This window comes from Heptranchias perlo, chromosome 1 (genome assembly GCF_035084215.1).
Source record: "Heptranchias perlo isolate sHepPer1 chromosome 1, sHepPer1.hap1, whole genome shotgun sequence".
Classification (NCBI taxonomy): Eukaryota; Metazoa; Chordata; class Chondrichthyes; order Hexanchiformes; family Hexanchidae; genus Heptranchias; species Heptranchias perlo.
Window position 1 is genome coordinate 115,219,980 of NC_090325.1, and position 12,399 is coordinate 115,232,378.

General features: G+C 44.2%; 1 protein-coding gene across 1 annotated transcript in view; it reads left to right on the top strand.

Annotated features, from left to right (window-relative positions):
- LOC137325309 (lysosome membrane protein 2-like) overlaps window positions 1-12,399 on the top strand; it is a 65,495-nt gene that overhangs the window by 8,126 nt on the left and 44,970 nt on the right. The window contains exon 2 of the mRNA XM_067990251.1: window positions 11,643-11,800. Within this exon, the coding sequence (XP_067846352.1) occupies window positions 11,643-11,800 (158 nt within the window). The remainder of the gene's footprint in view (window positions 1-11,642; window positions 11,801-12,399) is intronic.

Genomic DNA, 12,399 nt, shown 5'->3' on the forward strand with positions numbered 1-12,399 from the left:
GTTAGACTCTTGCTTGTTTTCTTGTTCATTGATGTTCCAAATAAAAACTTTAACTGATTTGCACTGGCAACCCCTGCCCCCCACCAAAAAAAATTGTGCTTTTTAAAAAAAATTAAATCTGAGAAAACACCTGGGATTTTAAATGGACAACAAAAACTAACTTTTCAATAATCCTTAACTTTTTTATTAGAAAAAACTTAGAACAGAAATCAGCAGTAGCGCGGGGGTCACTGAATTCTTGTTATCCATGCTAACCTTGTCACGTGGACATTAGAAATAATTGGACCAAGATTAATTTGGCATTGTAGGAATTTTCATTTTGAAGACAATAAACAAAATGTGGTCACAACTGTTTAAGTTATTCTGAATTGTATGCTCGGTGTTGAATGGCTTGTTAACAACACCAGTTCAAAATGTGATCTGTTATGGAGAGGGTAACTTTTTAAAAAATTGCAGCAAAGATTAGATACCTTTTTTTAACTTGCTTGTATTTCTTCAAATTGGTTGGGTGTCTTATCTTTTTTAGTTGGATATTGTTCAGAGATCAGATCTGTTCAAGGAAGTTTCTCATTTTAAAAGTACTTTTGTAGTGTATTCTTATTTTCTACACCTTTATGACAAATTATCTAACCTCTGCCTTTTTCTTAATGCAATTTAAACCAGGACCTGTTGCACTTCTGGTATAACGTTTTTTGGTGTTGGTGCCAGATGTGCAGATGATTACTATAACTTGGATATAGATTGTTTTATCAATGCTTTGATTTAATTACGTTTACTTGTACAGACTTCTTGGCTTGACCCTTTGTGGTCACTTAGATGTCATTTAACACAAATTTTTGAGATAGATAGAGGAATATAATTATACCGGCCTGTTTCTAGAATGGCACATTTTATATTTAGATTAGATGGGGTGATTTCCAGAAGCTTCCTTGCAAATTTTTGTGTCATAAATATTTTCTTGTGTGCAGATCAGAAAGTTTCAGGTGGTCTGATGGGGATATGTGGTAAAAGGTTGGGAATGTGTGCAATTTGACTGAATCATTCAAACATGGAATTTTTGCCCTTATTTAAAATTAGCATTGTGCTGGGGAACTTGATTGGTTTCTATTCTGTATTAGCGTCAAGCATTCCCAGGGTAGGAATAGTACACTCTACTCCTCAACAGCTTGCCTTAATGCCAACTTCAGGAGCGCACTGCTGTGCCAGAAAGAATCTTTCCCTTTCCCACACTAGCCACCCTTATACTCTCTCGAGTTAGTGCTGTATTGTGCATTGTATTGTGGGTATCTGCTTTCTGATCCAGCGTGGATTCTTTTGTAAAATGCATGTTCTTAACTCAAGGTGTAGAAAATAAGATATTTCGCAATGAGGCTTTATTCTGGGATGGGAAAGAGCGCTGTTGTGGTTTGAGAACCTGTGGCCATTTTTTCCACGCACAGGACCCAGACGGGAGCTGTTTTAAAATGCTTTGAACTAAAAGCTGCTCCAGTCAATCCTGTGCTGAGTTGCCAATCTAGTGGCAGTGGAGAGGTGTTTTAAATGTGGCTAAACAATAAAATACAGCAGATGCAGCAAATCAAACAATCAGAAAATGCTGGAGAGTCAGATAGCATCTGTGGCGAAAGGTTAACTTTCTCATGCTTTCAGGTATAAACCCTTCCTCAGAACTGTGATATAAATGAACAGCATTTAAGAAGAAATGAGTGCTGTGGTAGGGATCTGGAAATGGTTAAAGGACAGAAGTGATGCTTGCATGAGCAAAAGGAAGTATGAGAGAAATCAAACAAATTCCATGTTTGAATGACCTGTAAGACTGAGTGTGAGACGAGCTAAAGAGGGATAGGTAAATAGAATGGGAATTATTAAAAACTGGCATAGCAGGTTCCAGCGGCCCAGGACTTGGGTGGAAGAAAAAAAAAGTAGGTCGACAGCACCCGTCCCACATTGCCAGTGGTGTGGGAGGTGGTGAATGAGCAGGTGTTTAATCTCTTGGGCTTGCATAGGAAGGTGCGGGGAAAGGAGACCAGGTGGTGGTATTGATGGGAGAGTGACCCAGGGTGTCCCTTTGAAATGCTAGTAGGGTGGGAGAGGAGATGTTTGATTGGTGCGATCACATTGAAGGTGGTGGATAATGGCAGTTGATGAACTGCTGAATGCGGGGACTATTAGGACCCCTCGTACTCACCATCACGGTTCTGAGAGGAGACCGCTGTCCAGGGTCCCAAAAACAGCTTCCAGGTGATACAGTAATTTACTTGTACTTCCTCCAACCTAGTATACTGTATTCGCTGCTCACTGTGCAGTCTCCTCTACATTAGGAAGACCAAACACAAATTAGATAATTGCTTCGCAGCTGACTCTGAACTTGTTGCTTGCTTTAATTCTCTGCCCCCACTCCCACTCTCGAACCTCTTGATCTTTGGCCTTCTACACTGTTCTGATCAAGCTCAACACAAGATCCAAATCAGCACACCAGCTTCCTATTATGCACTTTGCAGACTCCTGGCCTTAATATTGACTTTGACAACTTCTGTGTCTTTTTCTTTCTTTCATTGTGCTCCTTTTGTCTCTAGCACATTTCTGTCCTTTTTAACTTTCCTGATTCCCACATTAGTACTTTTCCTGTGTGTTTTTCTCCTTCACCCTTTCTCTCATTCTGTCGTGTCTTAAATGCTGTTCGTCTGTAATGATGTGGAGATGCCGGTGATGGACTGGGGTGGACAAATGTAAGGAATCTTACAACACCAGGTTATAGACCAACAATTTTATTTTAAAATCACAAGCTTTCGGAGATTGTGCCCTTCGTCAGGTGAGTTGTGAATGAGAGCTTCTCAAATCGCATATCTTATATTAGGCTGGGACACCATCACACCAATCAAAAGGTGTCGTTTGTGTTCAGACAGGTTAGCCACAGAGAGCGAGAGCATAAATATTAAAAACAGATAACTTTTTTTCCCCCTTGCTGGTGGGGTTACGTGTAGCGTGACAAGATCCCGGTTGAGGCCGTCCTCATGGGTGCGGAACTTGGCTATCAATTTCTGCTTGACGATTTTGCGTTGTCGTGTGTCTCGAAGGCCGCCTTGGAGAACGCTTACCCGAAGATCGGTGGCTGAATGTCCTTGACTGCTGAAGTGTTCCCCGACTGGGAGGGAACCCTCCTGTCTGGCGATTGTTGCGCGATGTCCGTTCATCCGTTGTCGCAGTGTCTTCGTGGTCTCGCCAATGTACCATGCTCCGGGGCATCCTTTCCTGCAACGTATACCTCATACGTTGCAGGAAAGGATGCCCCGGAGCATGGTACATTGGCGAGACCGTGCAGATACTGCGATAACGGATGAACGGACACCGCGCAACAATCGCCAGACAGGAGGGTTCCCTCCCAGTCGGGGAACACTTCAGCAGTCAAGGACATTCAGCCACCGATCTTCGGGTAAGCGTTCTCCAAGGCGGCCTTCGAGACACACGACAACGCAAAATCGTCAAGCAGAAATTGATAGCCAAGTTCCGCACCCATGAGGACGGCCTCAACCGGGATCTTGGGTTCATGTCACGCTACACGTAACCCCACCAGCAAGGGGTTATCTGTTTTTAATACAACTGGTCATTCTCTCTCTCTGCCTTTTGGGTCTCTTTCTCTCTGTCTGTGTAATTTGACACAATGTCTATTCAGTATACTGGGACCTTCTGTTTTCCGTGGTTAACCTGTCTGAACACCAACGACACCTTTTGATTGGTGTGATGGTGTCCCAGCCTAATATAAGATATGCGATTTGAGAAGCTCTCATTCACAACTCACCTGACGAAGGGGACAATCTCCGAAAGCTTGTGATTTTAAAATAAAATTGTTGGACTATAACCTGGTGTTGTAAGATTCATCTGTAATGAGTTTTGGGAAAGGTTTTAATACATTAAATTTCTGTGCACTTTTTGCATTTTTGTCAACCTAGGAAACTTGCAAAAGCTGACTAACTGCTTTAAAAAAGCTGGTGCAGCATCAGATGATCTGTTGACTTAAATAACCTTCCAACTTGATGAAGGCCACAGCTTCTCAATCAACTTAAATTCTGACTTTTTTATTACATGAGATTCGAGGACTTTTAGCAATGTTTTCAGAGTCCTATTTTGCAATTCAGTCCATTTTCCATCAAGACTTTGCAAATAGACCCAGTATTCTGTTGTGTATTGCAGGGGGGAATGAAACTACACAGAAGTATGCTCTTTTGCAGTGTGAATTAGCACTGCAGACATTAGGTTTATTTTGTTTGGGGGGGGGGGGGGTGTTCCTGCCTCCCAGGAAATTCAGATTTTTTTGCTATGTAATTGTAGTTGTAATTCTGCCTTTGAAAGTAAAGATTCTAGAAGGGTTATAAATATTTGAAATATGACTATAAAGTAATTGGTTCAAAAATAATCAAGTAACATCAAAAGATGAACAGTAGACTAGCCATTACACGCTCTATTACATTTTAAAAATACAACTTCACTGTCACCTGGGAAGGCAGTGTACTCCATGTAATTCAAGGGTCAATTGCACCCTGCATGAAACGTATTCCAAATGTTTTCCTGAATACTCTTAGTAAGTGTATTTGAGGACACCATATTGCAATTGATGATTAAATTACCTGCCCAACTGATGGTGAAATTGCATTTTTAAAATGTGATTGGGAGTATAGTGGCTGGTTGTGGATTTAGCAAATAAGGGGTGTGGGTGTGTCCATGTTAGTGTTTTGGGAGGGGGAACAGTAACTTTTTTTGGTAAACGTTTGCTAGCTGGTAGCTTGCCCTTGATTCCTTTTGGAGGGTGACTTCCTACCCAGGATTAGAGACACTAAAATATTCAAGCTCTTCTATGTTTCAAGTATATTTTACTAAGACACTTAGGTGTCTGAGGTTTTTTAAAATTTAAATGTCAGTATTTTCCACACCAAACAAAAGCTGGTTGGTTCAGTGCCTCTGTCCCTCCGTCTGTTGAAAAATTATAATCTCCACTCATGAACCAACACTTTTTGTTTTGCAGTTTTAATTATTTCCATCTTGTTTCTAGCTGAAGCTGAGCCCCTTTCCTTGATGCTGAAAACTTCAATACCATTGGAGACAATGGAGCTTTGTACTTTACATGAGACCCATTGGTTTGGTGTGTAAATAAAATGTGCTATGAAATAATCAATCTGGAGTGACACCAGTGCCCCTGTGCCCAGTCTCTCAATCTTGTTTGTAGTATTGGGGTGGTTTAGTTTTGTGGGGGGGGGGGGGGGTGGGTGGTGTGAGTGAGTAAGTGCAGGAAAGAGAGAGAAGTAGACTAATAAGTGGAAGCTGGGCACTCTTCCGTAAGAAAGAAGACATTATTCAGAATTTTGAAAGTTAAAGCAGCTGGACCAAAAAAGGACGTCTGCAACTTGATACAACAAATATGTGAAGACACAATCTATCGATGTTAACCTGGGGAGGGGGAACAAGGAAGAACACTTGTACTACATCTGTATACTCCTAAGTTAGTGGCCATGAATGTTTTTAAAGTAAACATTATAAGAATATGTTGTAAAACCCCTGTTAATGTACCTTGCAGTACAAAGTTTCTCGGTGGAAGGAGCTGCGCCTGCCTCTAACTCCCCACTGGAACAGTTGTATCCCTCTTAGGGACACATTTTTCTTCCTGCTTTCCATCAAATACTAGATACTAAAATTCTCTGCACTAAGTGCTGGGTGTAAAATATACCCCTTATTCCCTTCCTTGTTCTGAAGGGAATTTGCAGTCGTATTGAGGCAAAGTTTCAGTTGTCATTTTGTCTTTTTGCTTGAGCTTGACATTGTTTTTTATTCCCTTCCTGCCACCCCCTTCTGTTTTTTTATCATGTGCTTTTCTGATGGGATATTTTTTCCATGAACTCTTATCCCAGGTTCAAACTGTTTAAAACTAACCCTCCTGGCAAGGGCAATGGCCTCAGTGCCCCCAGGTTAGGGATTGGAAAACTATCTAGGACTTGTGTGTGTATGATATGCCATTTTTAAAAATGATCACAATTAGTTGTGGGGCTCTATCAAATGACAGTTGCTGTCTGATCTCTCCTGAAATTTACTCACTTGAGTGAAGTACTGGAGGATTTTCAGTACCAGTGGAAATTTTTTAAAACTTGCTCACAGGAAATGAGCAGTCCTGGCAAGACTGTGTTTATTGTCCTTTCCCAGCCACCCTGAATGTGGTGGTTGGTCACCTTGAACTGCTGCAGTCTTCGTGCTTATGGTGCTCCTACAATGGTGTTAATTAGGTAGGGAGTTTCAGGATTTTGACTGCACATCAATGTAGGGTCACATCAGGATGGCGTGTGACTTGGAAGGGAACTTGGGAGGCATTCTTATGATATTGCTATTGTCCTTCTCTGTGGTTGCGGTCATGGGGCTGGGAGCTGTTGGCTAAGTAAGCCTCATGACTTGCTGCAGAGCTTCCTGTAGACTGTACATACTGCAGCCACAGTACATTAGTGGTGGGCGAGATGGCTATTGAGTCTAGTGGTAGGGTGCCGATCCAGGGGTTTGCTTCGACCTGGATGGTGTTGATCTTGTGGCTGCACCCATCTAGGCAAGTGGTGAGTATTCCATCATGCTCCTGACTTGAGCCTTGTAGATGATAGTGAAGCTTTGGGCAGGGGGTGTGGGCGGGGGATGTTCTGAAGATGAGCATGTCGGTGTACCCACCCTCTGCCCTGTGTTTGTAGCCATGTTGTTGATATGGCCAGTCCAGTTAAGATTCCAGTCAATGGTGACCTTTTAAGATTTTGATGGTGGGGAATTCAGTCAAGGGGAGCTAGTTGGACTTTTCTCTCATTGCAGATGATAATTGCCTGCCAGTTGTCAGACTGAATGTGAATGTTGTCCATGACCTGCTGCAGGCCAGCATAGGCTGCTTCATTATCAAAGGAGTTATGGAATTGAATACAGGAATTGTCAATGAACAGCCCCACTCCTGACCTTGTGTTGGAGGAGAGGTTGTTGATGAAGCAGCTGAATATCACTGGGCAGATGTTTCCATGACAAACTCCTATAGTAATGTCCTGGGTCTGTGATGATTGACCTCTGACAGCCACAACCACATTCTTGAATATTGGTTACTGGAGGATTTTTCCCCCTGACCTCAATTCTGCTGGGGCTCCATGATGCTGTACTCTGTCACTTGCTGCCTTGATGTTGAGAGCAGTTTCACTCCTCACCACTCATTCAGCTCTTACACCCATGTCTGGCCCAAGGCTGTGGTAAGGTGTGGAGCCAAGTGATTTTATCAGAACCCAAACTAAGCTTTGAGTTGCTTGAGATGGCACTTGATTGCACCTTCCATAACTTTGATCATTGGGAGGCTGATAGGGTGGTAATTGGCTGGGTGACATTTATCCTTTTTTTTTCTTTTTTTTAATTCGTTCACAGGATGTGGGCGTCGCTGGCGAGGCCGGCATTTATTGCCCATCCCTAATTGCCCTTGAGAAGGTGGTGGTGAGCCGCCGCCTTGAACCGCCGCAGTCCGTGTGGTGAAGGTTCTCCCACAGTGCTGTTAGGAAGGGAGTTCCAGGATTTTGACCCAGTGACAATGAAGGTACGGCGATATATTTCCAGATCAGGATGGTGTGTGACTTGGAGGGGAACGTGCAGGTGGTGTTCCCATGTGCCTGCTGCTCTTGTCCTTCTAGGTGGTAGAGGTCGCGGGTTTGGGAGGTGCTGTCGAAGAAGCCTTGGCGAGTTGCTGCAGTGCATCCTGTGGATGGTACACACTGCAGCCACGGTGCGCCGGTGGTGAAGGGAGTGAATGTTTAGGGTGGTGGATGGGGTGCCAATCAAGCGGGCTGCTTTATCTTGGATGGTGTCGAGCTTCTTGAGTGTTGTTGGAGCTGCACTCATCCAAGCAAGTGGAGAGTATTCCATCACACTCCTGACTTGTGCCTTGTAGATGGTGGAAAGGCTTTGGGGAGTCAGGAGGTGAGTCACTCGCCGCAGAATACCCAGCCTCTGACCTGCTCTCGTAGCCACTGTATTTATATGGCTGGTCCAGTTAAGTTTCTGGTCAATGGTGACCCCCAGGATGTTGGTGGGGGATTCGGCGATGGTAATGCCATTGAATGTCAAGGGGAGGTGGTTAGACTCTCTCGTTGGAGATGGTCATTGCCTGGCACTTATCTGGCGCGAATGTTACTTGCCACTTATGAGCCCAAGCTCGGATGTTGTCCAGGTCTTGCTGCATGCGGGCTCGGACTGCTTCGTTATTTAAGGGGTTGCGAATGGAACTGAACACTGTGTGGTCATCAGCGAACATCCCCATTTCTGACCTTATGATGGAGGGAAGGTCATTGATGAAGCAGCTGAAGATGGTTGGGCCTAGGACACTGCTCTGAGGAACTCCTGCAGCAATGCCCTGGGGCTGAGATGATTGGCCTCCAACAACCACTACCATCTTCCTTTGTGCTCGGTATGACTCCAGCCACTGGAGAGTTTTCCCCCTGATTCCCATTGACTTCAATTTTACTAGGGCTTCTTGGTGCCACACTCGGTCAAATGCTGCCTTGATGTCAAGAGCAGTCACTCTCACCTCACCTCTGGAATTCAGCTCTTTTGTCCATATTTGGACCAAGGCTGTAATGAGGTCTGGAGCTGAGCGGTCCTGGCAGAACCCAAACTGAGCATTGGTGAGTAAGTGCAGCTTGATAGCACTGCTGACGACACCTTCCATCACTTTGATGATTGAGAGTAGACTGATGGGGCGGTAATTGGCCGGATTGGATTTGTCCTGCTTTTTGCAGACAGGACATACCTAGGCAATTTTCCACATTGTTGGGTAGATGCCAGTGTTGTAGCTGTACTGGAACAGCTTGGCTAGAGGCGCAGCTAGTTCTGAAGCACAAGTCTTCAGCACTACAGCTGGGATGTTGTCGGGGCCCATAGCCTTTGCTGTATCCAGTGCACTCAGCCGTTTCTTGATATCACGTGGAGTAAATCGAATTGGCTGAAGACTGTCTTCTGTGATGGTGGGGATATCGGGAGGAGGCCGAGATGGATCATCCACTCAGCACTTCTGGCTGAAGATGGTTGCAAACGCTTCAGCCTTGTCTTTTGCACTCACGTGCTGGACTCCGCCATCATTGAGGATGGGGATGTTTGCAGAGCCTCCTCCTCCCCTTAGTTGTTTAATTGTCCACCACCATTCACGACTGGATATGGCAGGACTGCAGAGCTTTGATCTGATCCGTTGGTTGTGGAATCGCTTAGCTCTGTCTATAGCATGTTGCTTCTGCTGTTTAGTATCTAGTCCTGAGTTGTAGCTTCACCAGGTTGGCACCTCATTTTTCGGTACGCCTGGTGCTGCTCCTGGCATGCTCTTCTACATTCCTCATTGAACCAGGGTTGATCCCCTGGCTTGTTGGTAATGGTAGAGTGAGGAATATGCCGGGCCATGAGGTTACAGATTGTGCTGGAATACAATTCTGCTGCTGCTGATGGCCCACAGCGCCTCATGGATGCCCAGTTTTGAGCGGCTGGATCTGTTCTGAATCGATCCCATTTAGCACGGTGGTAGTGCCACACAACACGTTGGATGGTGTCCTCAGTGCGAAGACGGGACTTCATCTCCACGAGGACTGTGCGGTGGTCACTCCTACCAATACTGTCATGGACAGATGCATTTGCGACAGGTAGATTGGTGAGGACGAGATCAAGTAAGTTTTTCCCTTGTGTTGGTTCGCTCACCACCTGCCGCAGGCCCAGTCTAGCAGCTATGTCCTTCAGGACTCGGCCAGCTCGGTCAGTAGTGGTGCTACCAAGCCAGGGGGAGGACAGTAGGTGGTAATCAGCAGGAGGTTTCCTTGCCCATGTTTGACCTGATGCCATGAGATTTCATGGGGTCCAGAGTCAATGTTGAGGACTCCCAGGGCCACTCCCTCCTGACTGTATATCACTGTACCGCCACCTCTGGTGGCTCTGTCCTGCCGGTGGGACAGGACATACCCAGGGATGGTGATGGAAGAGTCTGGGACGTTGGCTGAAAGGTATGATTCTGAGAGTATGGCTATGTCAGGCTGTTGCTTAACTAGTCTGTGGGACAGCTTTCCCAATTTTGGCACAAGTCCCCAGATGTTAGTAAGGAGGACCTTGCAGGGTCGACTGGGCTTGGTGTTTTGCCGTTGTCGTGTCCGGTGCCGGGTGGTCCGTCCGGTTTTATTCTTATTATGACTTTTCGTAGCGAGATTTTACAACTGAGTGGCTTGCTAGGCCATTTCAGAGGGCAATTAAGAATCAACCACATTGCTGTGGGTCTGGAGTCACATATAGGCCAGACCGGGTAAGGGCGGCAGGCTTCCTTCCCTAAAGGACATTAGTGAACCAGATGGGTTTTTACGACAATCCAGTAGTTTCATGGCCATCATTACTGATACTAGTATTTTAATTCCAGATTTTTATTTAATTGAATTTAATTAATTAATTGAATTTAAATTCCCCAGCTGCTGTGGTGGGATTTGAACTCGTGACTCTGGATTTTAGTCCAGGCCTCTGGATTACTAGTCTAGTAACATAACCACTATGCTACCGTACTCTTGAGATATACCTGGGCAACTTTGCATATTTTCAGGTTGATGGCAGTGTCATGGCTGCAGTGGACCAGCTTGGCTGGGAGGCAGTTAGTTCTAGTGTGCAGGTCTTCAGGATCTTGATAGGGCTGACAGCCTTCGCTGTGTCCAGTGCACTGAGCCTCTTAATGTCACATGGACTCCAGCCAATTCAGTTCACACTGCATCTGCGGTTGGGACCATCCTCTCAACCCTTGTTCAGAAGCATTGAGGTTGCCCTGGCTAAAATCAGCTAATTCAATGCAAACTGGATTTAAAAATGTGACTTTCTGCTCTTGTAGCTCAATTATTCAAGGGAGATCTGACTTTATAAATCATTTTAACACTAATATATAATATATATATATAAAACCACCCACCCTCCACAATGCAAGCCTAGCCAGTGTGTAAGCAACTGCAAGATTGATCAAAATTGTTTTGTTTCCAAATGTTTCCTCCCACTGGAGAGCATATTTTCTTGCCCACTACCCTCAATGCACAGTGGTACTTGCCAAATCAGGATTTTCACTGTGGGGAATTGAACATAGAAGTTCATATTTCTTTTAATTAAAAGAACATCTTGTTAGAGGGTTTTCTAAAGCTGACGTTTCAAATTAGCATTCCTATTGGACTGTACCATTGAATCTGTTCTCTGTTGCTTTAACAATATGTAAGGAATCTTACAACACCAGATTATAGTCCAACTGTTTTATTTGAAAATCACCAAGCTTTCGGAGGCTTTCTCCTTCGTCAGGTGAGTGTGGGATCAAGGAGAAAGCCTCCGAAAGTTTTCAAATAAAACAGTCGGACTATAACCTGGTGTTGTAAGATTCCTTACGTTTGTCAACCCCAGTCCATCACCGGCATCTCCACATCATGGCTTTAACAATAGAATAGAATCATAGGTTACAGCACAGAAGGAGGCCATTCGGCCCATCAAGTCCATGCCGGCTCTATGCAAGAGCAATCCAGCTAGTCCCACTCCCCCATATCGTGCCTACTATTAAAGACTTGCCTCATCCATGCTGGTTGCCTTTCTCACTTGCTCATATCTTTTTGCAGGAAGTACAGCTGAGGAATGGTACAGTTGCCTTTGAAACTTGGAAAAATCCTCCTCCACCAATTTACATGCAATTTTACTTCTTCAATGTCACAAACCCTGATGAGGTGCTAAATGGAGGAAAACCCTTCCTTGAGGAGAAAGGCCCTTATACTTACAGGTATGAGATGAAATTCTAATCTGTTCAGCTGAAGCTACTTCAATGTGTTAGTTGAACCTTTTTGTACTGTTAGCGTGGATTTTGGACTGTTGAATTAAAGGCAACGATGAAGTGACTAATGGGTACATGACAGTGGTATTTACCCTAAAACCACATTGAAATGCGCTTTGTGTAGATTAGACTAACCTTAATTAAAGGCTTAAATATAGGGTAAATACCACTGTCATGTACCCATTAGTCACTTCATCGTTGCCTTTAATTCAACAGTCCAAAATCCACGCTAACAGTACCTTTCATAGTTTTGGAGAAATTCTGAAGTGCTTTTTTTAAAACTTTTTAAAAGCAAAAAGAAACATGGAATAAGGAAGACTATTTGGTCCCTGAACTCTTCCTTCCACAGACCACATATAGTGTATGCCATTGTGGACTCTACCCAATTCATTCAATCTCCTGAAAGCTGTATTAATTTCTCTGTGCACAACAACTTCCAAAAAAGCTGACCACTCAAACAGCCCTGATTTTATAAGTCTGTGACATGTGAAAACAAACAGTTACTGGAGCTTTTATAATTTAAGCTGTAGGTATGCATAACATTCCTT